General features: G+C 37.6%; 2 protein-coding genes across 4 annotated transcripts in view; both read right to left on the bottom strand.

Annotated features, from left to right (window-relative positions):
* Window positions 1–1457: 1457 nt before the first annotated feature.
* LOC122669889 (cytochrome P450 98A2) lies at window positions 1458–5354 on the bottom strand. The gene is made up of 3 exons (XM_043866775.1): window positions 4842–5354; window positions 2458–2855; window positions 1458–2212 (listed from the first exon to the last, which is right to left on the bottom strand). The coding sequence occupies exons 1-3, from the start codon at window positions 5335–5337 to the stop codon at window positions 1568–1570; spliced, it is 1539 nt and encodes a 512-aa protein (XP_043722710.1). The 5' UTR covers window positions 5338–5354; the 3' UTR covers window positions 1458–1567.
* Window positions 5355–8999: 3645 nt separating this feature from the next.
* Window positions 9000–27848, bottom strand: part of LOC122669887 (probable cytochrome P450 313a2) — a 46293-nt gene continuing 27444 nt past the window's right edge. For all 3 annotated transcript variants that reach the window (XM_043866771.1, XM_043866772.1, XM_043866770.1), the window contains 4 exons: window positions 24757–24904; window positions 19495–19680; window positions 16247–16413; window positions 9000–9507 (listed from right to left, as the gene is read on the bottom strand). In XM_043866771.1, the coding sequence (XP_043722706.1) occupies window positions 9400–9507; window positions 16247–16413; window positions 19495–19680; window positions 24757–24904 (609 nt within the window). In that variant the 3' untranslated portion in view covers window positions 9000–9399. The remainder of the gene's footprint in view (window positions 9508–16246; window positions 16414–19494; window positions 19681–24756; window positions 24905–27848) is intronic.

Here is a 27848-nt window from a genome sequence, read left to right on the forward strand (position 1 = left end):
CATCACCATAAACACAAACATTGCAGCAAAGCTCATCAAACCATTTCCCACAAAGAAAACTGAAGGGTTTGTTTAAGATCGATATCGAAAAATTAGAATAAGAGAAGGAAAAAATCTGTGTCTGGGAAGGGGTGCAATACTGCAATGGATGATTGCTGAGATGGGCTATGGAACCTGGGGAGATTCTAACCGTTATCCGAAATCTGATCCTTCTCTCTCTCTCTCACAGCCCTCTTCGACCATACAGAGCAGACCTTCCACATCCAACCCCATACCTCATCAATGCCGTTGGCGTGCTCAACCTCAAATCACCCACCACCGTAGCCAATGCCGCCATGGCCCATTGAAGACTTCGGAACCTGCAAAAGAACAAAAGGGAAAATATCTCTGCCAGTAGAATAGATAGTATGTTTGAAATTCTTTATGGATTCTTAGATTTTGGTAGTTTGAGACTTCAACTTTCAACCATTACTTTCTTATAATTTAATGAATAATTGCAATGAATATGAATAATTTTAAATTTGATTTTTGGGCGGTGGGGGAAATTTAACTTTTCTCCCGTTTCATCATTAATTGGAGGAAATAGAAATGAGACAATGATCATGGGTGACGTACAACCTATCTATCACCTTTGTTATTGCAAGAGGAGGAGGAAGAAGAGACGGATGGTGTTGCAGAAAGAAGAAGTAGAAACAGAAGGGTTTCGGTTCCTTTACTAACCTGAAACACAGAACATCGTTGGAAAAGAAAAACAGAAAACCCATTTCGGTGGTGAAACAAGCAATAAGCAAAGAAGGGCAGATTTGGTCACCGGAGTATGTCTCTTTTCAGAAGATGGTAGGTTGTAGTGGATGTTCTCCATGGTGTCATGGGTGACGTACGACCTATCTATCACCTCTGTTATTGCAAGAGGAGGAGGAAGGAGAGACGGATGGTGTTGCAGAAAGAAGAAGAAGTAGAAGCAGAAGGGTTTCGGTTCCTTTACTAACTTGAAACACAGAACATTGTTGAAAAAGAAAAACAGAAAACCCATTTCAGTGGTGAAACAAGCAATAAGCAAAGAAGGGCAGATTTGGTCACCGGAGTAGGTCTCTTTTCAGAAGATGGTAGGTTGTAGTGGATGTTCTCCATGGTTGTCGGCTGAGTGTGAGGAAGAAGAAGGGTTTGTGGGTGTTCTAATTGAAAGGGTAGATTAGGTATTTCACCATTAACAAGGGTAGAATTATCTTTTAAATTGCTGACATCACCACTTAACAACTCTTAACTAACGGCAGGGGGCCTGTGTGGAGTTAGTTTGGTAAAGCAGGGGGTGGCACTAATATTATAGTAATTAGTGGGTGTACTTTAAAATATAGGCAAACGTCATGGGGTGGCGTTGATAATTTCCCTTAAAAAAAATCATCTAAAAGCATTATCACTTTGACAAATTTATTTAGTTCTTTGCTCTTCTCCCCATGCTCTAAACACATACATTGTTGGACTCTTTTTGAAGAAGAGCTCAAAATTCCTACGAGAAGAGTCAAGGCCTAATAGAGTTTTAGATTTCAAAAACCAAAATTTTACAAGATTACATATCCGCAGCCACACGTTTGTACAGTTGTGTTGGCAACCTTGGCATAGGGACAGCTTGTAAGGGGGTCCTCATGTAGGTGACCAAACCCGGGTTCTCCGACATGTCAACATCATCTGGCTTAACCCCGTCAGGAGGAGCCCAATAGAAATGGTGCAACAAGTGACCCAACATAGATGTCACTAGGTTGATACCCAATTGTGCACCGGGACATACCCGTCGACCTGCCCCAAATGGTAGTAGCCGAAAATCATGACCCTTCATGTCGATATCCTCTTCAAGGAATCGCTCCGGCCGGAACTGCGATGGTTCCTTCCATACGGCCGGGTCTCTAGCAACAGCCCAAACATTAACATGAATGTTTGTTCCCTTAGGGATATCATAGCCACCAAGCTTCACATTGGCATTGGCTTTGTGGGGAAGCATTAGTGGAGTTGGAGGATGCATTCTTAGAGCCTCCTTAGCCACACATTGGAGGTAAGGGAGGCTAGAGAAGTCGGCCTCCGTCAACACCGTCTCGATCCCGATAACCCGATCAAGCTCCTCTTGGGCCTTCTCTTGGACTCTTGGGTTCTTTATCAGCTCTGCCATAGCCCATTCAACTGAGATTGCAGTGGTGTCCATTCCTGCAGTTATCATATCCTACAGACATAGCAAGAAGATACAAAAAATTTTAAGGGTAACTTTGACATAGTTGGACTGGATTTTTAGGCCCAGAACAAGAACAAGGCCAAGGCCTAGCCCAAACAAACATTTTACTTGCCCAAGCCCATATCAAGGCTTGACTGGTATTTTGGGCCAACTTAACTAGATTAGCTGAAAGCCTGAAACTGAACTTTCTCACTGAGCTATTAAAATGGAAAGGTGGTTGGTTCTACATAACATACCCAAAGAAGACCGATGATGGTGTCTTCACTGAGATCATATTTGTCTTGAAGAGTGAGGAGTGCATCAACAAAATGTTGCTTCTCGTCGCCGCTCTTATTACGGGCAGCCGTGTGCTCTTCCATGATAGCTCTAGTAAGTCGATCTCTTCGAGCTCCATGCTTAGCAAATGCTCCTTCTTCTAGTGGGAAAAGAAATCGGAGCCATGGGATGTGTTCTGCCATGGCAAGTGATGCTCCAAGCTTCAATCCATTGGCTACTACTGCCTTGAACTCTAAACCTTGCTCATCCATAATACCTTCTGAATTCACAAAACGCTTTCCAAAAGCAAGCCTTGTTATGTTGTTAAATGCTACTGCACTTAAGTACTTCTTCACAAGCAAACTCTTCCCAATGTTATCTGCATTGTCAAATCTTATATTACATACATTTACAAATCCAACATTTACTATATTATATGGCAGATCATTTGGGGTCCAAATTTTATGAATACGTCTTATACGTCTCTACTCACATGTCAAGTATTTTAATGTGCCCTGAAATCATTGGTTGGAGGCATGTCTAACATCGGGATTTGGGACAATGGTTACCACTATTTTTTTTTTTTTTTTAGTAACGTGGAACCCCCTAACCTGTTCGATTTTACAGTTCAGACCAGGGGTAAACCCTGGTTACACGGACTCACCCCCATAGACTCATGTAACAGGAGATAGCGGAGGCTCGTTCTGAGGACCTTATGACATTGCACTACATCCTTTACCACCCGAGCTAGACTTCAGAGGGTTTACCACTCATATTTTACCAAAAAGACCAAAAAAATAAAAATTGTTACTACTCATTTGATCTTAGATTGTGGGGTTACTACATGATAATCATTATAATATTATGGAAAAATATTTTTTTGTCTAAAAGCATGGCCAATGCCAGTGCTCGCATGTGTCTATCTCTCTCCTCTCCTTATTAAATAACATCTCTACCCCCATTGGAGGAGGAGAGAGCTACACCCACCCAGGGAGCATTGGCATAGGCCACGCTTCCGGATAGAAAACTCTTCCTTTAATATTATATATGGGGATAAGAAACATTTAGTTGGTTTTTCAAGAGTAAAGGGTAGTCCATAAATTGAAAAGAAGAAAACACAGTAAATATATAATTTTATTGTCTTTTGACCCATAAATATATAATTTGGGAAAAAGGTTCCTAGAAGGATAGTGTAAGAAGGAACCTACACGCTACAACCAATGAAGGGTTAAAAAATAATACCATCCATATGGGACCCCCATGGTCAGAATAGAAAAGAAAAATGTTAATATGAATCTCACTGTTTATTATGTAAGGATATAAAGGAATTTTTACAAGGATATGTAGCAATATTTCTCCCATATAATTTACCATATTTTAAAATGCCAAAAACACAGAATACCGTATAAAACGGATCGAGGCTGATACGATTCCGATTCTTAAAATCACGGGAATTTAATTATACTTTTTTTCTATAGTTTAAAATTGAAAGCTTTGATTTATGCGATTTTAACGTGAAGACATGGGTGGGTGGCTTACTCATTACTTATGAACCGGCATGAAATCCATGTGATTCACTTTACCAGTAAGAAGTATTAATCTATTCCACACAGGTTTCGAACCGAAATGTAAAAAATCGGATCAAAACCGAAATAACCCGATAAAAAACATATAGCAACCTAAAATTCATATAAAAAGCATATTTTTCCCCTTATTAATATATTTACATGACAAACTGAAACCAAACCAATAATAAACTGCTAAGAAACTGATACGGTGTACCCATATTGGATCATGATTTGGACTTGCTCGTGGTCCAAACCGACCCATTGACAGCCCCTATAATCCCATCCATGTATTCTTAATTTACATGGGAGGATGGAAATTCCAACTTCCTTTGGTCACAGTGTAATTAAGACTGATCGCACACCTTGTGTGGCTCCCACGCCTAGATAGAGAAGTCGTTTTGTCCACTACAAATGACCGCCTTACCCCCAAGAAAGAGGCAGAAAGCCCATCAGGGCATGATGGTCATTTTTTAAGTCACAGGGTGCTTTTTGTAATTAGGTATGAAACCCACGCTAGCGGATCACCGGTTAACGTTCCTTCTCCCTTTTATTTTTATAAATACCATATGAAGAATAGTCAAAAACGGAAGAAAACAGATTCTGAGTCCGTTAACATATCCAAGAGATTTCAAATCTAGCTACCAAAATTGAATGGTTCAAGATATGGAATATATTATTCTACCAAAAAAAAAGATATGGAATATATTCCTTACTTAAAATTAAAAAACACCCAAAAAAAAAACATGAAATTATGAATGAATGAAACCAGAAGAAGAAGAAGAGAGATAATTAAATACCAGGAGAGGTGCAGTCTTTGAAGATGGATTCAACCATGGCAGTAACTTCATCTTCTCTAATGGGTCTAAGAGCTTCAAGTCTCTTAGGAGTAAAAAGCTCAAGAGTACAAACCTTCCTGACTTTAACATAGTGGGGTCCATAATCAGCCCAAATAAGATCTTGTCCATCTCTGCTAAACTTAGCTGCAGATCTACTCCTGTGTCGATCTGCTAATTGTTGATCTTTCTCCTTCAAAACTTCTTTAGCCAATTCTGTATTCGATACTATCACATTTAAAGTCGAACCAAACCAAACCGATATGATTGGTCCATAAACCTCTGCCCAATCGGCGAAACACCGGAATCGCACCGGTTTTATGTCGTAAAGGTTTCCGACGATCGGCCATGGTCTTGGCCCTGGTGGAGCCTTAAATCTTAAACGTTGATAGAGCTTGTAAGAGAGGAAGAAGAAAATAATGGCTATAGGGATAAGAGGAGATATCTGGGTTAAAGCCATGGGTGGAGGGTATTGAAGGTAGGAAGGTTTTGATCGAAAGAAGTGGAGAAATGGTGGATATAAGAAGAAGAAGAATAGGGTAGGAGTTGGTGAGAGGCTTGGAATTACTGATTTATTTTGGGTGCCTTTTATTTACGTCTCAACAAAACTTAAAACGGTTTTATATAATCTGTATTTCGGGTTGGGGGGTTTTTGGTTCTTCTACGGTTGGTGAAGGGTCAATAGTAACTCTTATTGACACTTGTTTGAAAGATGAGACTTTTAATTATGATCGAGGAATCTCATACGTTGGAGGTCCTGGTGGGCCCATGGTTTTAAAAGCCGATATCGATTTGGATCCGTATATTGTAAAACCATGGAAAGTCTCACATCGTCTATGGATGTATCATGGAATGCGCATATATGTTATGATTTCCTTATTTGATATGACACATTTTAAAGCAGTGAGGCCATCTAGTTAAAATGAACAATATCGTATCATCGATGGAACAGGGATCAATGAGTGCAAATATCGATCATTCGATTTGGATCGATCAATACAGTAAATGCGAATCAAACACCTAAAACCATGGATGGGTCATATTTGTTTCAAAGCCCACTGATTTTTCCTCACTATGTGCATGTTTGGTTTAATAATGAGTGAGCTATGGCCAACCCAAAATAATGTATCTCAAATTGGGGTCCATCTGATTTCCTGACAACGAGGGTTTTGTCTATGACGTATAGGATAGTTTGGCCTATTTTCGATCGGTGGATTTTAGATGAATGTAATCTGTCATCCATGAGGGGCTCACGTCCATCAGAAAAAATTCGTTTCTACCCTCACATTCCTCAATTGATAGTCTAAACAAGGAAGTCTAATAAGTATTTGACCTAGTGGGTATTTTTGTCTTTTCCATTTTTTTGGTATAACTTTTCCCCTTTTCTTGATGTAGTGATGGGAAGATGCTGAGGTGGGGATAAGAATATGAATTCTACCAAACCAAAAAAAGGATATGGAGAAAATGGAGAGATGGGCCCACATGGGGTTGGTGAGGTTGGTGAGATAAAGATAGGTGTCCCTTCCAACCACTTTGACGATGAAAAGAAGCAATAAATAAAAACGAAAAAAGAAAGACCTAACTCTTACCACTCCACGAGAACTTATGATTTATTCTCATTATTTCTTGTGGGGGTGACGACAAGCTTACCAACCAATACCCAACTTGGCCCGGTTGGCAATTATCCAGGTCTGGTACGGATTGAGCTCTCTAACCCACCCAAACCTTCTTAAATAAATAAATAGATTCTTCTTGTTATTTCTTGGATAATTCGGTAAAGAGAGTGTCTGAATAACACCTCTATAAGTGTTTTTGAAACTTGATACTTTCTTTTAATTGTTCTTTATCTTATTCTCCTTGTCTTACCTTATGGATGTCAGTAGGAAAATATCTCAATTTAATAAAATGTGTGAAAATTAATGGAATAGATAGACATAATGAAAGAGAGATAGATACTTATTTTAAAAAGGTATACTTTTAACTTACAATACACCCTCAATTTAAGGTTCTCCTCCTTTGGAACCTTTTCAATGATGGCCTTCACACTAATAGTAAACTACTAAACTCAGGGTCTTCCTCCCCCCATCAATGATGTATGTAATTTTTGTGGTCTTGAAAGAGAAACCTAATGGAATCTTATTTTTGCTTGTCCTTTTTCAAAACGAATTTGGGCAGTAGATCTTTTGGAATGAGGATGGGGTACCTCCAAGGTTCACCCAAATTTAAAATTGTTTTTTTCATCCTCCTCACATATCTAGAATTGATCTTTCTTTTTTTGCAATCTTCTCAATTACTTGTTATTTCATATGGCACTTCAAAATTCCACTCCAACCTTGTTTGTTTAACTTGGGGTGTGAGAAATTACAAAAGATCAGGCAACACCATTAAATGTTGTCTGTTGACATGACACTTGAAATCCCACCCCTATGCTATCTCTATTTCCTAACCCACTACACTGTGGAACTCACTCCCACAACATTCTCATCCCATTCTCCTCGTCAAACAAACAGGGCCTTAGTAACATATATTTTGAAGAAACAGGATAGATTATATATTCCTATAGCACATAAATTAGTGGTAGAGGCTCAATGTAGTAGGAAACAATCTCTTTTAGACTGATTATGTACCTAATTTTCTTTTCTATTAGTGCTTGTCTTCTTTCTCATAAATTAGAAAAAGGCATACTTCAATTGGTTCATACTTTCGGTTTCGAGTATCTATCAGATCAGGTGGCACAAGTTCAACCAATACAGACCAGTGCAAGTTAATGAAAACATGCATGGATATACATGGGAACACATACCCAGAGGGTATTTGATTGAATTAGGATCCGAAATGTCACACATGCAACTGAACAATAAACTCTCTATCCAACAATTAGAATTACCACATCATCTCTCTAATGTCGAACGAATTGGAAAGAATCAATTGTTATTTAAAAAAATTGAGAATAAATCCGGGTATCTTAAAAACACTTGTTCAGTGGGATTGCATACGTTCACGTAAAATTGTCTTAAAATGAAGGGGGAATTTGGTAATTTTCAAACTTTTTTTTTTTAACATCACTATTGATCGTAGACCACCGTTCCACGTTAGTGATCTACTACCAACATTTTCTTGTTGCTGGTCTAAGACCACCCCTGATTTACAACCAAACGAGAGCTATGAGCTAATAGAAAACCTTTCAGTAATATTAATACTATCACATTGATCGTAAATGCATGAATATGATGTACCAAAAAATCTGTAGTTCCTAATGGAATAGGTAACAAAGCGACTTTGCCGCCTATTGCTACTAAAACTGTTGGATTATTCTAACACTTGGGTGTAAAATAAGACCTATAAGGCTCGAAATAGGGCAATTTGGTAATTTCAAATCACATACTACTTAGCTTTCTCATACATTGAAAGCTACAAATTAAAGCACTTAAATGCACCAAGTCAACCATTGGAAAAATATTGCAGGAGAAATCAAAATAAATGACAAGAAATGAATAAATCACATGCTTGACTTGTACCTTACATTCATCCTTCTCAATCATGTAGTCCTCATACATAAATTTTGGGGTTGAGATAATGTCCTAAAAGTAAGCAAGTATTAATCCTTAAATGTTATGTTAGAACCTAAAATTAGGTAATGTGAATGTATTAATAATACACATCACTTGCCTATAAAAATTTCTTAATCACCTGCATTAGTTGGATAATGGAGTTATGAAGCCTAGTGAACCTCAACAACTCTCAAATGTCTCTCCTAGTTAATCTCACACAAATTAAATATGGCGTAAATCAAACTGATTCAGATCGACAAATTTAAAAGCTACCATTGGATCGATAGCATGCTCTTTGGATTGTCATGTGTCAATTCTAGTCACTTGTGCACACCAATATGCATTGCACTTTACTTTTTGCCAATACAAGCAGCAATTCAGCTAAGGTTTGTCCTGGACAGTTGCTGAGTCACACAAACACACACATAAAAAAAGAGGCTTATGATATCATTAAGCCATTTTGGTCAATCAGCTCAGGGTTTGTCCTGGACAGTCGTTCCGCGCGTAAACAAAATTCAACCTAGGAAATAGAATTGGAACATAATTTCTACTATTGAAGCAACAGAAAGTATTTTGTTAATGTAAAATACTTGTGTTTTCATTATTTATATGAAATCACAAAATTACATAAACTCCCAAAGGAGAAAAAAACATACAAAATACAACACAAACAACATACCTTCCAAAAAGAAAGAAGGGGGAAAAAACCCATAAAGACAGCTCCTCTGTAATAACAGCTCCCAAATGTGTCAAAAGTATTGCAATTCTAATAGTAAACCACACAGGAGCCAATAAAAACAGGAAGGAAAAACACAATTATTAAACACAGAGATAAGAGATCCTCACTCTTTGGGCACTAAAACGAAAGAGAAGGAAATACCTCTCCGATCCATATCCTGGCACTATAACCAGTAAAAAACCAAAATCCAAGTAATAACTCTGTATCCATACAAGTCCTTGGTCTTCACTTTTCAGTCATTCCTTCTTACAAAGATAATCTTAGGACTTGGAAGAGGCTGAAGAACACAGTTTTTCATCGTTGGCTTTGGATCATTCTCTGAACCTGGATGAAGTTTTATCTGCAATTCGGATGTGGATACAACAATTAGAGAAGAATTTTTTGTTACAGTAGTAGGTGAACTAGCTACACATGCAGTATCAAATTTCTACAATAAGCATAGTTTTCTTCCCATCATTCAATATAACTTGCCATCATAAATTATTTAATCATCACAAATAAAAAGGAAGTTAACAAAGTACTATCAGCATCTCTGTAAGCGGGAAGAAAAGTCATGCTGATTCAAAAAAGAAACTGCAAAGAAGGTATGATTTCTTCCAGGACCCACATAACACTCCTAGAGAGTCAAAAGTTTGTATGGGTTACCAGTTTTCTACTAAATCTGGGCATAGGGGTGTTATTCATTTCCTGGGCTTAATAATAGGAATAGATTTGAATCTAATAAGCTAATATTATCTTGGGTTTATTCTGCTTTTCCACATTTTATTAATTTTTATAATCTGTATTATTTATTTGTTAAATTTTTTAAGCCTCTATCGATTATCGGGCTATTACTACTCACTTTTTAGACCAATTGTGAGGATCAAAATACTTCAATTTTCATGATTTGGGTGTCATTTGAAATGGTTATTTTCTTTCCCAACAATACCAATAACAGAATAACAAGTTGATTAGAGAAATTCTACGATGATATTTTGTTTTAAGTCTTTATTAGTAGGAGTATATATGTAATCAATGTACTTCAACTCACAATGATGAATGGAATGTTTTCCCATTTCTTTGGAGAATGCTTCTCCATTTGTGTGATTGCTCATGAAACCTATGTGATTGTACTTCGATTTTTTTCTGTTCCCTATGCCCAATTTTTAGTCAATTGTTTTAGACAGTTACTGTTGTTGACAGGCCTTCATCACACCAAAAAATAATAATAATAACAAATTGCAGGCCTTCTTCTTTATAGATCCCTACTCCTATTCAACTGTTTTCACAAGTTGCACTTATAACAGGCTTTTTTCTCTCAACTCCATACTCTAATCATTGTTTCTGCAAGTTACTGTTACTAACAGGCACGCCTAAGGCATTGCCTTGTGGCATGAACATGAGGTGCATCCGTTGCACCTCTGCACTACTCCACTAAGACGTATTTGTGTGCCTCTATAGTTCTATCTCTTTGTTTGACCATTGAATCCCTAGGAGTTTGCTCTGGTTGGTAAATAGAGACTACTCTGGGAATTGCACATTAGCCATATGTTATAGAACCTAAACTTTATTCTCTGACCCATTGTTTGTATCCTGTTTCTGACTGCTAGTAATTTGGTATAATAATGCAAAGTTATGATCATATCATGTTTAAGTGTATCATATGTCCATACGTTATATACACCTCAAAGAAATTGCATCTAGTCCACGTCCCACCTTGCACCTCAGTTGCTAGGTGGCTAATGAGCCTAATGTGCAACAATCTCAATAGCACTTGTCAAGAATAAAATCCTCAAGAGAAGTAGAACAGCAAGGGTGTTCGTGTCTTGTTTGTCATATAACAAGTTCAAAATTAAATCATCAAGAGAAGTAGAACTGCAAGGGGTGTTCGTGTCCTGTTTGTCTTATAATAAGGGCTTCTGTGTAACATAATTGATGCATGACATTAATGTTCAAATCACAGCTATAAAACTGAGTGGTGCCTATAATTACTTACTATGGGAACAAGCTGTGAAAGTTTACATTAATGCAAAGGGAAACTGAAGTAATTAAGTTCATTACCCCCACCTATAGATACTGAACATTATGATGATTAGATGTGTGAAAATGATACACTAGTAGTTTGGTCATGGAACAGTGTGGAATCCTCTATTGCTGCTAATGTTACATTTTATATTACAGAGAAAGAAGTTTGGGATGATATTAAGAAAAGCTTTTTTCATGACAAAAACATGTCATGAGTATATGATTTGTATGAGAAGATTTTTAGTTTTATAGGTGACAAGTCTGTGGGTGATTACTACAGTGCACTCGAAGGCTTGTGGGAGGAACTGAATGTTTATCATATCACTACTGATTTGGAACTGCTAAACATTCAACGGGATGAATTTCAAATGGATTAAGTTTTTAACTGGTTTAAAATTTGACTTGCAGCCTATAAAAAGTCAAATTCTTGCTGGAGAAAAGGTTCTTATATGAATGAAGGTATTTTATCGCATTCAGCGTATTGTGTCTCCCTCCCTCACAAAATATGAATCACACATTTTTTTAAAGGAAAGTACTGCTTTGGTGGCTGGAAGTAGTGGTCAAGGCCATGGTTCTGGATTTCTTGGAAGGGGTTGTGGTTCAGGGGGGAGATCGAGGACGTGGTACTGGTGGTGGTCATGGGGGCCAGCAATCGAATCAAATTTTGTCAGTGTATCCACTGTGATACAAATAATCATACAGTTGTCAAGAATTGGTTTAGTACAGTAAGCCTCAATAGGCGATGCAATGGGCCAATACATCCATGGATGATGGTAATTCTGAAATGGAGACGTCTACCGATACTAATCCTGTTTCTGCATCTGGTTCAAGTAAATCAGTTACCATGTCTCATGATTATTATCACAAGCTGTTGAAACGAGTCCAGCAACTTGAGACTCGATCTTTCACATCCTCATCCACTACTATTATAGCCCATACATGTAAAGCTGGATCCTAGCCTCTTCGTCTCTTTTTGCTTGGGTTATTGATTCAGGTGCATCTTCTCATATGATTGGTAAGCCAGATATGTTCACTTTTTTTCAGAAGTCTTGTCATCCATCTAAAATCATTCTTGTTGATGGCTCTCCTACTCAAGTTTATGTCATGGTGTAGTCTCTCCCAATTCTTCTCTATCTTTTTTTCCTATACTTCATGTACCACAATTACCATTGAATCTTCTCTCTATTAGTCAATAAACCAAATAACTAAACTGTTTTGTTATCTTTTAACCCTCTCATTGTGTTTTTCAGGATCTCCAGGGAAGGAGGATAATTGGAGTGTGCAATGAAAATGGTTTATACTATATTGATGGGGCTTCCATTTCTATAGTTGCATACTTGCATCTATTGCTTCCAATAGTTCTTCCCCTCTTCAATGGTATTTTCGGTTGGATCACTTGTCTCTCTCCAAGCTTCAGCAAATGGTTCCCAGTTGCAAGTTTGTTTCACATACTGAATGTGAAACTTATGAACTAGGCACATATCATCGTTCTTCTTTTCCTCGTGGTTTTTCTAGGAGTCTGTCCATATTATCTTCAGTTCATTCAGATATTTGGGGTTCTTGTAGAGTTCAATATTGGTATGATTGTTATTATTTTATTACTTTTGTGGATGATCATTCTCGCTTGACTTTGTTGTATTTGTGATTTTTTTTCAGTCTTTAAACAATCATATAATGAAATAACAACTCAATTTGGTATATGTTTAAAAGTCTTTCATTCTGATAATGCTTTTGAATATACTCGAAATCACATTTCTTTACTTTGTTCCGAGCATGGTATTATTCATCAAACAAGTTCATATTCCCCTCAACAGAATGGGATTGCAAAAAGGAAAATTCGTCATTCATTAGAAATTGCTAGATCATTATTATTTCACATGAATGTTCCTAAGACATTTTGGGGGTATGCTATTCTTACTATGTGTTACCTGAGGTAGATCGAAGCACAAAGAAGAAAAGAACCAAAATAGAATTCAAGAGACTCTTTCTTATTTTGGGTGGAAAATGGCTATGGATGTCGAGATGGATGCTCTTCTTAGTCGTCAGACATGAGATCTTATTGATTTGCCTCCAGGTAAGGAACTTGTGAAGTGTTGTTAGGTGCACACCATTAAGCGTCTTAAAGCTAAGCCTAGTTGCCAAAGGCTACATTTCAGACATAGTGTTAATTATTTTGAGACATTTTCTCCTGTAGTCATTCTTAACTCTGTGCATGCTCTTATTTCTTTGGCCATCAACCTTGACTAGCCCTTATATTAGTTTGACATTAAAATGTCTTTTTCTATGCTGAAATTGTGATTTAAATGAGGAAGTTTATATTGAGAAACCCTCCTGGGTATGTTGCTGAGGAGAGTGCACAGAAAGTGTGTAAACTTCACAAGGTTGTTTATGGTCTTAAGCAATCCCCCAAAGCCTGGTTTGACAAGTTCAGCAAGGTTGTTGTTGGTAATGATTTTACACAGTGCTACTCTGACCATTCAATTTTTGTTCGTCACCATGGTTCCAAGGTGATTGTGTTAATTGTTTATGTTGATGACATTATCATCTTTGGTAAAGATCTAGCAGGCATTGAACAGATCAAGGATTATTCGAAGCAGCAGTTTTAAACAAAAGATTTGGGAGCTCTTAGGTACTTTCTAGGTATTGAAGTTGTTTGAAGCAGGAAGGGTATTCGTCTATCTCAAAGAAAATATGTGCTAGACCTTCTTGCTGAGACCACTATGTTAAGCTCTAAGCTTTTTGATACCCCCATCCCCATGGATCCTCATCTGAAACTCGGGTCCAGTGGTAAGTAAGGATTTTGTGGACAAACACCAATACAGAAGGTTGGTTGGTAAACTCATTTACCTTACTATCACTCAACTTGACATATCTTTTATAGTTGTGTTATTAATCAATTCATGGAAAGTCCTAAGAAAATTCACTGGAACCAGTGTGTCGTATCTTGAGATATCTCAAAGGTGCTCCAAAAAAAGTCTTATTTATAAACGTTATAATTACATGGATATTGTTGGTTATTTTAATGCTGACTGGGCTGGAGATAATGTGATAGGTCTCCAACTGCTTATTATACCTTTATTGGTGGTAATCTGGACACTTGGAGGAGTAAGAAACAAACTACAATCGCTATGTCTAGTGCAGAAGCTGAGTATAGACTATAGAGCCATAACACATACTGCAACATGGCTGAAATCTCTTGTTCAGGAGCTTGGATTTCCAGTCAACAAACCTATTGATATGTCCTGTGACAATCAAGTTGCAGCATGAGACCCCTAACTTTCGCTCGAGAGTGGCTCTGGCTGGTCATGACTTACCCTGGCTGCTCTATCTGCGACACTATTGGAAAGCTTGTGTTTGGTGCAGCTCTTTACCACATTTGGATGGAGAGGAACCTTAGGAGATGGACCTCCAACTCTCGTTCCTTTGACTTGATTAGGAAAGCCATCTTTTTGGATGTCTCCATTAAGCTTAGTTTTTTGCCTCATAAGACTTTTTTGGATTCCCCAAGGAACAGGCATATTGTTGTATCCTGGGGTTTAGATAGTGCTCTTTTACGACCCCATACCCCCCTAGTTGGGTCTGGGGTCTGTTTCTTCCCCCTCTCTCTCTCTCTCTCTCTCTCTCTCTCTCTCTCTCCTTTGTATATTCCCCCCCCCCTCTTTCCCTCCTGCCCCCTCAGGCTTTGGTAATAGATTATTTATTCACCCAAAAAAAGGTTGCTATTTATATTGCTAGTAATCCTATTTTCCACGAGTAGACCAAGCATGTAGAGGTTGATTGTCATTTTGTTCCAGATGTTGTGATGCAGAAACAGATTTCCACTCTTGTTAATTCTGCTAATCAACTTGGTGATATGGTTACTAAAGCTTTGTTTTGGAATACCTTTCCTCAAGGTTGTTCCAAACTGAGCACGGGTGATATTTATGCTATAGCTTGAGGGGAGTGTTAAAAACTAAATCCTCAAGAGAAGTAGAATTGCAAGGAGTGTTTGTGTCATGTTTGTCTTATTACAAGGGCTTATGTGTAAATACACATAAACAGGAAACCAGAACAAAGATGGCCAGCATGAGTCCTTGTATTTGGGTTATCATTGGCTGTCCTATGTCACATGATTTATCTATAAATCAACATGACAGACACCAGCAAAAGAGAAAGGATGCTACATAAAAATTTGGCTGTCAACAATCTATTAACAACTTAACAATTCTGTACTTACATAAAACTTATCATATTGTCTTCAAATATTAATCTATTACTTGTATAGCAGTCATACACTATCCATATCACCCAATTTCAGCTTCAAAATTCACAAACTGGGATTCAGTGTCAAGCCCATATCACATTCATTGTTGTCAAGGCGTCATCTAGGTGTCCAGGTGCCTTCAGGGTGTCAAGGCGATGCCTCGCCTTACTGGATGTAGGTAAGGTGACCGCCTTCGCCACCTGGGCATCACCTTGGACGCCTTGGTCCATCTAGGTGGCAGGGCGGGCGCTTTTGTTTTTGTTGTATCATATAAATTGTTTTCCTAACCTTTTTATTTTGGCAGTGTACAAGATTATAACGCCTGCGATACTGTTGTATCTGGCTATACCGTTATAGTTTATTGCTAATTATCTACTTGAATCAATTTTGATCCAATCTAACATATCAAATATAATTGAACTGAATTATTGAAATATCTTCTTTGTTCAATTTATATTTAACTTCTGGTTTTTACTCCTAGTTTGTTGTGAACAATCGGTCAATTTTACAATAGAAGGTAATTTCTATGTAACTGCTGGTTTCTTCAATTGGCTGTTAATATACTTATGAGTTATGATGTTTATGATGTGTCTATACTAGATATAAGGGATAAGGGGGAAAACCACTAGCACACCTTGTCAACTATGATCACATTATATTGGCCATTAGACAATATGTCTACGTGTATGCATGGTCTCCAGATGCATGTTTGCCACAGAGAGACTATGGGATGCAATTGTGGTGAAAATACAACAGTTTTGTAGCTCACCATAGACAATAAGGCAATTCAGGTAATGAACAGAATAAGAACAAACAAGTGTGTAGGACAAACCTCATACTGTTTAAGCAAAGATGCGAATAATGTCGTAATTCCTAGTATTGCAATTTTCTGTCCAACACAGGCTCGTGTCCCAGAACCAAAAGGAAGAAATGCTGCATTTGCATTTGGGTCATTTAATACAAATGGCACATCTGCTGCATTAAGTTTCTCTCCAACACCTGGGAATAGAAAATACCAAGAATGTTTATGCAGGGATCATTGATGTAGTCACTATGCGAGAATAACAGAAAAAACAAGTAGAACTACTATCTAAAGAATTGAATCAAACAAAATAGTAACCAAAAACTCAGACTCTAGAGAATTGTAGGGTAGAAAAGCAAATCGGTGGCTAATATATTAAAATGAAGAATGTCATATACAGTTTTCTACAACTTTACATAGTCCACGGTAAGGCCTAAAACCCTACTAATCAACTTGAACAAAAACTCCTATGAATTAGTGGCAAAACAATAATTTCAAAAATGAATAAAACTGGGCCTAAAATTAAAATACAATTAAGATTAAAACATATCTTATGGAAGACATATCAGACCATGATTTGGCTTAGCATACACCCCAGACTCTCTCCCCGTCTATGAACTGAGTTCTAATGGCCACTACTGTCTAAAATTATCCAAACTAGCTGATTTAGGCCAATCAATTTGATCTATTCAGTCTTGTATTTCATCTTTGTTCTCAGCTGCCTCCTATGCTTTATTATATTTAAAAAAAGAGTACATATCTGATTTTGATCAATATGTTACCCTTTAAAAATGTGTTTCTACTCAAATTTAATAGGATACTTTTCTACCCTCAAATAAAATCAATGCTAGGTTCTCAAATTAACAACCTACAAATTCTTCAATTCAAAAACACTCAATCTAGGTCATTATAGTAATAATGATAACAACTGCACAAATAGAAAAAGATGCGAGGAATTCCCTTTTATTTTTGGGTGAACAAAAATTCATTACCAAATACCCCGCAAAGAGGAGAAGAAGAAATACAAGAGAAGAGAGAAGAAAAAAAAAAAAAGACGAAGCCACGCCCAACCATCAAGAGAGAGAGACGGAGGGCTGCAGCAAGGACAAGGACAAACCCCAAGAGACGATAATAAGCATGTTCCTTGGGGAGTCAGAAACATTAAGATGGGAGAACATATGGAGCTTAGAGCCAACATCAAAGTAGATGGCTTTCCAAATCTTGTCAAAGGAACAAGAGTTGAAGGTCCATCTGTGAAGATTGTGCTCCATCAAAATATGAGATAAAGTAGCACCAAAGGCGAGCTTGCCGATAACATAACAGAAACATTTCCCGGCAAAATTCATATCCACCCAAATCCACTCCCTTGCAAGGGGCCGAAAATTCTCCTGTTACATGGCCAACAATAGCTCAAAACCCTCTGCCAAACAGTGGAGGCGAAAGGGCAAGAGAATAGGTGGTCGACATCTTCCACACCATTCCAACATAAGGCACAAGAAGGGGAGACAAGCAACAGACGAAGATAAAAGATGTGTCGGAAGACAATTAGAAAAGGCTCTCCATACAGTGAAACTATGGCGGGGGATGTGACCTTTAAACCACACAATCTTACAGCAAGGAGCAATAGGGCCACGAACTCTCAAAGTAGTCCCAAGATGAGAAGGAGCTAAAGAGGCCAAAAGAATAAGGGATCCAAACAACTGTATCACCCGAAGATCTCGACCCCAAGGGGAGGGGGGGCAAGGCATTCTAGATAGCCAATAATGCAAGGGGGGAGGGAGAGGGATAGCCCAGTTACCATGGAAATGATAGTTACCATCAAGGTTTGCTTGCAGACACCCGAGGAGTAGATGGCTCTACCACCCACAACTGAAAAAAGAACTCCCATAGGATGCCAATTATTATATAGCCAGAGAGACATAAAGACCCCATCAACAATCTTAGAAGAGATAGCCCCAAGAGCAATAGGCCTGAACTGCAGAATCTTATGCCAGACCCAGGAAGAATCAGAGGAAGGGGAAACTATCCAAAGTGAGTCATTTTGAAGACAAAACAAGCTTGTTGACTCATATTGTCCTTAGACAGAATTTTCCATATAAATTTGAGAATGCCTGCAGTATTAGCCTCTTTGATCCTTCATAAACCAAAACCTCTCTCTTCCATAGGGAGACAAGAAGCAACCAAGCTAATAGGATGGAGAAAACTGAATGTTTCAGCTCCTTTCCAAAGAAATGCACACATTAGAGATTCCATTGCCTTGATAGTATAGATTGCGGCAACCCGAAGACACCACTCCAATATATGTAGGAGGATTGGAGAATTGGTCGGATCAACTCAAGCCGCCCTGCATATGACAGGAGTTTACCTTCCCACAATTGAAACCTTTTACAGATAGGATCAAGCATTAGAGTGCAGTGATGAGCAGTTAACCTAGCTGGAATCAAAGAAGCCCCATATATTTGACTGGAAGGCAGCCAAGAGAGAAACCCGTCATCTAAAGGAAGGTAGCCTTATCAGCATCAGAAACCCCAGCTAAGAATAAGTGGGATTTTTTAAGATTGATGCAAAGACCAGACAAACCCTCAAAATGGTGCGAGGACATGATGGGGCTTCCTTATTCCCCATTATAGGGAGTAAACAAAAATTAGTAAAAAACACAACTGAGACAACTATTTTCCAACCATATTGAACAATGAAAAGGCAATTTTTCAGTGATCATAAAGGTACTTTAAATAAAAGTTCCAACAAGAAGCCAGGTGAGTGAAGAGTATTTAAGTAATATGGACAAGAAGTATCTTCAGTGATCATTTGATAATCATTAATAGACAGGTAAGGAAATAGGTAGTTTAGTAAACAGAAATTAGTAAAAAACACAACTGAGACAACTATTTGCCAACCATATTGAACAATGAAAAGGCAATTTTTCAGTGATCATAAAGGTACTTTAAATAAAAGTTCCTACAACAAGCCAGGTGAGTGAAGAGTATATAAGTAATATGGACAAGAAGTATCTTCAGTGATCATTTGGTAATCATTAATAGACAGGTAAGGAAATAGGTTTACATGTGCCCTTTAAGCAATCAACCACAGAATAACTGAATAAGCAATAGTTTCAAGCATGTATAAGCAGGTGACAGTTGAAGAGTATTTAAGTAATATGGACAGGAAGGATAACCATGAAAACCTGAAGTTGAACAAAATTCAAGTGTATTAACACATTAAAAGCTACATTTATGACGAGTAGAACAGACAACATTGGTGATAAAACAAGGGTCGACCTGCAAATGGAGAAAGAGGAGAAAGAGGCACTGAATCAGATCCCTGTTCAGCCTTTGATAAGAACCGATATGGATTGAACTGGTTTGCATCACTCCCCCAATGGGATCCATCCATCTGCACCAACTGTACGGGGACCACCATAATTGCTCCAGCTGGTACAGTAATGCCTTCTTGAAGATTCAAGTCTTCAGAATAGCAATCAGAGAATCAATAACCATACAAGGCACAAAAATAAGGTAAAATTACATACTGACCCATCCACTGCCGATTTCCCCCATCCCGAGCCAAAAGAAAAAGAAATTCACAGTTATCACAAAAATAAATATTAAACAAACTATGGCAATAACCAACTAGAGTTATTAGATTAGACAAAAAACATTGATAAAATGTTCAAGATAATACTATTTGGAAGAAAAAAAATGAGAGGGGTCTTGTTCAGATCTAGACACAGCATGTACATCACTAAATCCTATCTTTAAAAATTTAAGTGTCACTAGGAAGTTCATTTTATCCTTCCCTAGGATGAATTGGAATAAGCCATCAGCACCGCTCATTTGTAAAATTACTGGCAGTTGGCTTTTATAGACTGACTCCCTTTATACTGTAGTTTGAAACCACACATTAACATGAGCAAAGAAAGGAAGAGTTGTTATCTAATTAGTTAACTTATTTGAATATTTGGAGATGTGACATTTTAAAGAACATTGAATTTTGTTGAAAAAATTATGCAGCCAGTAGGAAGAGGAAGGGGAAATCCCAAATTTCAACCCCTGTCTTAGCCTCTTTCCAGCAGCTAGCAATCTTCTAGAAGAGTTCCGGTAAAGGCAACCTAGATTTCCTATTTTTGGATTTGTAGTTGTCTCTATTTCTATTATAAGGTTCTACAAGTTCGATCGCAGATCTATTAGAATAAATTCTAAGTTTCTAACTTTCGCTTCATTAGTCAGTTTTGGAAAGTTTTATGGTTGGGACTCAAGCAACTGGGCTGATCACTGCTCTATAAATAGAGATCAAATGCCTGTTGTAATGCATAGTTTCATCAATAAAAATACTGATTAGCTGCGAATCTCTGTGGATTCACAGTGCGGATTTGAGTGGATACTCTTCAAGTCTGAGGGTATATTCCCCTGGTTATTCAGGGGGATTTTGGTCTCCACAATTGCTGCTGGTTAAAACACTGCTACTCAATCTTAGTTCCTGAGAATCAGTCACTCAGAACCCCATCAATCAGTCACACCCTGTGGATACCCTGTTTTTGTACCACTTTCCGGCAAATTGCAACGGGCCATATCTTCAGACATTCAACTCTGTTTTCCCTCTAACCTCACCCTTCATCCTTGTTCACCTGTTCCTCATAAACCCAGCCATTAAACCCTAGCTCCAACCCTAACTTCAAATCCATCTTTTGCCCTTCCCTAGTTAGGGCCGTAAGCCATAACAGATTTTTTTTCTAATTTTAAATTTATTTATTATATAGAGTAATTTATATTATAAAAATTATAGAAATTAGAATATATGCTTGAAACTGAGTGGGGGGAGGGCAGAAGAATAGCCCAGTCACCATGAAACTGAGCTATCCCTCTGCCCTCCCCCTTTGCAATAGTTTCAAGCACGTATCAGCAGGTGACAGTTAAAGAGTATTTAAGTAATATGGACAGCATGGATCCAAACAAAACAAAGTAGGGAAATCTGAGTTCTAACAAAAAAATGGAAACAGGAGAAATCACAGATTTATAGCAATCACATATTTATAGCAACAGCAGATCAACCCTAAGGAACGGATAAGAATATAAGATAAGTAATCAAAATTAAGGATAAGGATGCAATCCAAATCATAATGAGGCTCCTTCGATTTTATTCAGAAATGTAGAAAAAATATAATTGATCGTTTGAGCATTCCAAAGAGGGCAGGCCTCGACGCAACAGTAAGGTTGCTCCATTGTGACCTAATGGTCGTGGGTTCAAGTCAGAAACAGCCTCTCAGCGAAGTGGGGGTAAGGCTGCGTACACTATGACACCTCCCCAGACCCTGCAGTGGTGGGAGCCTCTTGCACTGGGTACGCCCTTTGATCTTTCAAATATTCCAAACAGCTCAGAAAAATGGGACGAAGAAAGGCTTGGATATTTTATATAGTATATATCTATCTATATTGAATTGAAGATAGATCAATAATAGAATTATTTCTGATTGGACCAATAATATCCCTCCGATAGAGATGAAAGAAGATAGGCGAGAAATTAAATAGGAAGAGACACCTTTTCGATATAGAGGAATTCAGCGATTGTAGCATAAATGAAAAAACAAAGAGGGGGATCGCATCACAATAAGTTCCTACCCATCTAAGACTGCCACTCAGCTGAATTTCAACCCAATCCACGCCCCAGATAAAAAGATATTTTTCTCCCAACCGAGCCCTATTTCTGTCAATTCAATTTCCTTGTTTCTGTCTTATCTCATTCTACAAGTTCATTTCCATTGGTCAACTTCAGTTCCAGATTTCATACCCAAACCTAAACCCTAACTGCCCATTTTAGCTCTATAGCTGACTAAAAGAACATAACAGAAAGTAGACCAGAGCCTCAGAAGGGAAACACCGACAATTAACGGCCACCAATAACAAAGTAACAAAATTATGCAAGTAACTCTAGAGCATAGTTGTCAAGGCGTCAGTGTCCAGGCGCCTTGGGCGCATTGGTCGCCTTGATTTTTTACCCTCTCTAACGCCTTGGGTCGCCTAGACACCTCGACAACTATGCTCTAGAGATATACTAGGTAACCTTGCATAGTACAATTTTTGCCAATTCTATCTCCAATGTAGTTGGCTAACCTCGCATCCACCTTAATATGATGATTATGATCTTTCTTTTTTTTCCCTCTTCAAGGTGGGGAGGGGGCAGATATGAATTGGTGAATTTACTAAGGAGAAAGAATTTGCAACACCACCAAAGGATCACCACAAGAAAATCAAATGAGCATGACGGATAAGATATCGGACTTTAAGGTGGGACATAGTAATAGTTGTAAAGGCAACCCCTAGGTATCCAGGCGCCTTGGTTGCCTCGGACATTTTGGTGACCTTGTTGATTTTGCCTTGCTTCCAGGCCTCCGCCAGTGCCTTGGAAGTTGGATCGCCTAGACACCATGAAAACTATGGGACATACCACCAGTCCACCACAACATGCACTGAGTTACATTACAAAAAAGAAATCTTAACTCGCAAACATTTAAGAGGACTAGATCCACCAGTAGATGGGACCCATCAAACAAATCAACTAGACAAAAAGCAATACAGATAGATATTTCAAACAAATATTTTCTGCATTCACTTCAATAGTGAAACAAATTCTCAAAGTCGTGAAAAACTTAAAACCAAATATAAAAAATTTTATATCTATAATAAATACTAAAGCTTTAATGAAGAAAATTTTCCAAAGGTCCAAGAGCAGACCCAAACTTTCAAAAACCTCATTAAGGGTTGTGCTTTAAATGGATGTGTGGTAAAGGGGGCTACATGCCCTCCACCCTTAAGTTTTTCAATTTTTATGTCTATGGGGCCCTGGTAACCTTACATTTCATATATTTTAGCATAAAAAAATAAAAGAATTATAATTTAAGCATCATAAAAAAAAAAATTAGAGGGAGTTAAGTGTCACAAGGGTTCTATGAGTATTCTCTTGCATCACAATTTGCCACATTATAAACATGGATGGGTCCATATTATTGAAGACCCCACACCAATCCCATTGGTTGAGAATTAGCTTAAAACTCGTAGAGGAAATGCCTTGAACGTTAGTTCAAATTACTAAATTTCAAAAATGCAACTAGATTCCATTACACTTGAATAATATTTTATAATTTCACAAAAATTTAAACCCATTTTTTAACCACTTCCTGTGCTTCTTTTAGAAACTTGACTAGTGAAATTGGTACACAGTCACTCCTGACTTCCCTATCATATGTATCCACCTTTGTCCATCCGCCAAGTGACAATGGAGCATCACATTGTAATGAAGACAAAGTCCAGAATTCTTTTTATTTATTTTTTTCTCATATAATTTTAGCATATGAAAGGATAATATTCGATAAGATTGATCTTGTTAGATTTAGTATAATAGTAGCTTAATTTGAGGCATATAGAGGTTTGATATGCTAAATTAAACGATTAGAGATAGAGAGGGTACCTTTTGGATTGATCAAATGGAAAATTTCATTGCCCATCTCAATCATATGACCAACCATATATTAGGCTTTTATTCTTGTATTTTCATTGCTTTCCAAGGCACCAAAATTTCGATGTTAAATTTCACAATTTATGTTTGGAATGGAGCTATGTACACAAAGGTTGGTATATTTGTTTCTCATGTTTAGGTTCTACTTGAGCAGCCAAGTGATAGATGAATACCACATATCATTGCCCAGAAGCCTGAGTCCGATTGCTCAGCAACATTCTTCCTGTCACTTCCATTTCTAGTTGTGATTGCCCAGAAACTTGTTTGTGATTGGTTAATTCTTCTTCTTCTTCATTTATTTTCTACTATTGCTAGAAGCACCTTTCTCCTACATACACCTATTCCGTCTGCCAACCAGATTTTATTCCCACACCCCAACCTGCAAACAGTTCAAAGTTCAAACCCTTACTGTTTTCTCCACAACCCCGCCATGAACATCAAATTTTTGCCTCTAAACGCCAAGCCACAGTCTTTTTCCTACACTAACTATCCTAGACCGTGGTTTCTCACTTTTAGACCTGAAACTATCTGCATTAACATTCATCACATATTACGTAATCAGATAAAATAAAAGGGATATAAAAAAATATTAGTTAATTTCATTACACAATTTCCTAATAAATCTACAGTTTCTTATTAAATTATTCAATCCACAAATTATTGCTTGGTTTTAAGATCCAATCTTTGTGGGTAATGGGCCAAAGGGAATATTGGTAAATAGGTAACTGGGAATTCAATCATACCCTTTTCTTTTTCTTCTTTTTTTTTTTTTTTTTTTTTGGGTGGGGGGCGGGGGAGGGGAGAGGGGGTTAAGAACCAGCATACCAGTCATGGTACAAACAGAATGTGGAAGTAGCACCAAATATATGGGATGCCAAGTCCTTAAATTTTCATTTAAAAGGGAATTCCCATGGACAACAGCATAATAATAGAGGAAAAAAGAGAGTAAGAAACTGCAACTCAATGACATAAAAATTGCAATCCATCATACTGAAAAGTAATGCTTTATTAATAGATAAGCAATTTAGTACCATGCTTCAGAGAACACCGTTGAAGCAAAGGCCCTGGTAGAAGACGAGCAGATTCATAGACAGTTGCCAACAAAAATTGCATCTTATAAATATCCTCTAGCTCCAACTTAGACGATCTTTTCCACACCTTAACAATCTCCGAGTAAATCTGTGGCAATAAGCTCAAAGTAAACACACAAACAACCATATATATGATTAAGGTGCTCTTAAACTTGTCCATTCTTTCAGATCTGCGCATCATGAATGAGACAAATCCTATTGTACAAGAGGGGACAGCAAAAGCAACTTTAGGACAAATCATGACACTCATTAAATCAAACAAATCTTCAATGATAGAAAAGGTAAGAACCTGACGTACAATAAGGGGAGTGCTTTTACCAAAACAATTTTGCAGATATGCTTAGTCACAAAAAGAAACCTAACACACGAGAGAATCCTAGATCTGACTACTTTACCATGGCTATTTTGATCGAGCAAACATGACTCATTGATTGGAAACAAGAAATAGGGATTGCTCAAAACAGAAGTTCCAAAAGAAGAAAAAGAATAATGTACAGTTAATCCTGACAGTAGAAGAGAGAAACTACTAAAGGGGGATTACAGAGGTCTATGAGAACAACTAAGGAAAAAGAAGAAAGAAGCTGGTCAAGAAAAGAGGGATAAGGACAGATGGCTCCACCTAGGCTTTAGGATTTTAACAAAAGTTGACCAACATTAAAACAATTTTATTTATAATTCAATCAAGAACAATTCTCAATAATAAGAACCCCTTTGATGTAAAAATCCTAAAACCCCTTCCATTAATAACATATATCCAACAATAGATTGATCCTAGATTTCTTAGTTTCTGGAGTTTAGTACATTAGCTTTATAAAACACCAGGGTATTGTCTACAAAATTGCAGATGTGACACTGACAAATTAGGATTCGGATCATGAAACCCCTTCTCAGTTCTCAGTCCCCCCCCCCACCAAAAAAGATAAAAAATAAAAAAAGAAACAGAGAAAAAATCCATCCCAAGATCTTCAGCACTCAAGAAAAGTTCAACTAGTGGTTCCACACTTAGACACAGACATTGAATAGGGGAGGAGACAAAGATCTCTGTAGTATAAACCCTCCTACCAGGACAAATAGTCGGTCAGAAACCCATATATCATAATTGAAAAGAGTCAGTAAAACAGCAGATCTTCATCCATTACCTCCAGCAGACAATGAAATGCATTCTTGACACTACAAAGTCCAGAAACATCTAACAAACATGGTCATAAGCCTTGAGCCATATGAACTTTGAAGAACACCCAAATATTTGCCACCCTCAGAGAACATTGTGAACACATTAACAGCTAAAGTCCAAAGAGAACTTATCAAACAGGTAAGAACCTTGAGTCCCATTGCTACTATCAGCATATAAGCAGTCAAGCAAATAATAGCTCATGGATAATGCCAACAGAACTGATGCATGGCTGCATGTTTCAGTGATTCCTTTCAGAAATTACATGGCCCCCGTTGATGATTTCTCTGAAAATGTAACTTTATGAATGCAAAAAAAGCCTCTTCTTAATCACAATGCCTCATAATCCTAGGCTTGCTAGATCCAGAAATCATTGGATTAGTTCCTCAGTGAAGTCATATCAATATCCAAACCCAGCCATTGTCCTCAGTGAAGTCGTATCAATATCCAAACCCAGCCATTGCCATAGCAATAACCAAGTTGACCGACCAAATGTACTAGGGGCCACATCAATAATCCAATTTAGTACGCCAAGTGATCCCGTTAGACTTAATTTGCATGCTCCAAAATACTCCTTTACACTTTCCAATTTTTACTCTACATGCTTGACCTAAGGTTTCGAAGACCGGTATCGGATCGCCTGGATTGCTGAATCTGGATTGGTATCATTCCAAAAAGATCCGATCTCGGATGGGAATGTAATGAAGGTGAATCCTGAACCAGAAAAAAAAAACCAGGAAGAGACTAGTACAGAGGATCGCAGAAACAAAGAATATAAACCAGAAATAGGAGAAAATTATAACTCAGGACTGAGATATCAGAACAAGCTAGAAATCGGGTCAAGAAATCAATTCTAGTAACAAAACCATCCTCCAAAACTTGGTGGAATTCTGATAACAGATCAAGGTGTTACGGAGAAGTCCTAGTGCTCCAAGGGAAACTAACATAAATTGGAGAAAAATTATAACTCAGGACTGAGATATCAGAACAAGCTAGAAATCTGGTCAAGAAGTCTACTCTAGTAACAAAACTGTCCTCCAAAAGTTGGTGGAATTCTGATAACAGATCAAGGAGTTATGGAGAAGTCCTAGTGCTACTAGGGAAACTATTAGCAAAACTAGAACACCAATATCATTATTGAGAAGCAATAGCAGAACCTCAGAGAATAAAAAATCAAAAACTCATTAAAGCTGATTCAAACAGAATTCAGAATTTCACTTGTGAACAGAAGAAATAACCAAGCAGAATTTGGAGTCTGAAGTGCAGAGTAAAAGAGAGGAGAGAAGAAACAAGAGAATAAGGAAGAAAGAAATGAAGAATAAGAAGAGTATGATGAACAGAAATAGAGAGATATCACCTGGTTGTAGAAAGAACACAAGGATATCAGTTGAGCAGATCTGGAACACTCCAGTCCCGTACGAACAGTAGCACAGCAGCACTTCAAAATTTCAACATTATATTACTCAAAACATGACCAACTGATGGGGGGTTGTTTACATATATATAACCTTTTAATTTTCATAAAGACAGACTCATAAAAGGATTTCTAGTTCTCTTATACTGAATTGACTTAATAGACTCAAAACAGCACTCTATCTAGCTAATAAGTATCCTAATCTAACTAAAACACCTAACTTTAATGACTTATCTCGTGTACTAAATACACCCCACTTAATGGGCTTTAAATTAAGTCCCAATACAATAAATAACCTATAAACAAGTGTCTCAAGGCCTATAGAACTTATACATAGCCCAAAATCTGGACTCTTAAGCCCAATCAGGCACTCCTGATTCCATTATTATTTTGACATCTTGTCTGCATCATCTGATCCAGTGGTCTTGGACGACCGATCTGGATTGG

This window comes from Telopea speciosissima, chromosome 7 (assembly GCF_018873765.1).
Source record: "Telopea speciosissima isolate NSW1024214 ecotype Mountain lineage chromosome 7, Tspe_v1, whole genome shotgun sequence".
NCBI lineage: Eukaryota > Viridiplantae > Streptophyta > Magnoliopsida > Proteales > Proteaceae > Telopea > Telopea speciosissima.

Excerpts from the sequence above, each read along its gene's own strand:
- LOC122669889 (XM_043866775.1), bottom strand. The coding sequence starts at position 5,337 with ATGGCTTTAACCCAGATATCTCCTCTTATCCCTATAGCCATTATTTTC. Across the intron at positions 2,856-4,841 it reads CAAAGACTGCACCTCTCCTG|ATAACATTGGGAAGAGTTTG; the intron begins GTATTTAATTAT and ends TTGACAATGCAG. Across the intron at positions 2,213-2,457 it reads CCATCATCGGTCTTCTTTGG|GATATGATAACTGCAGGAAT; the intron begins GTATGTTATGTA and ends CTATGTCTGTAG.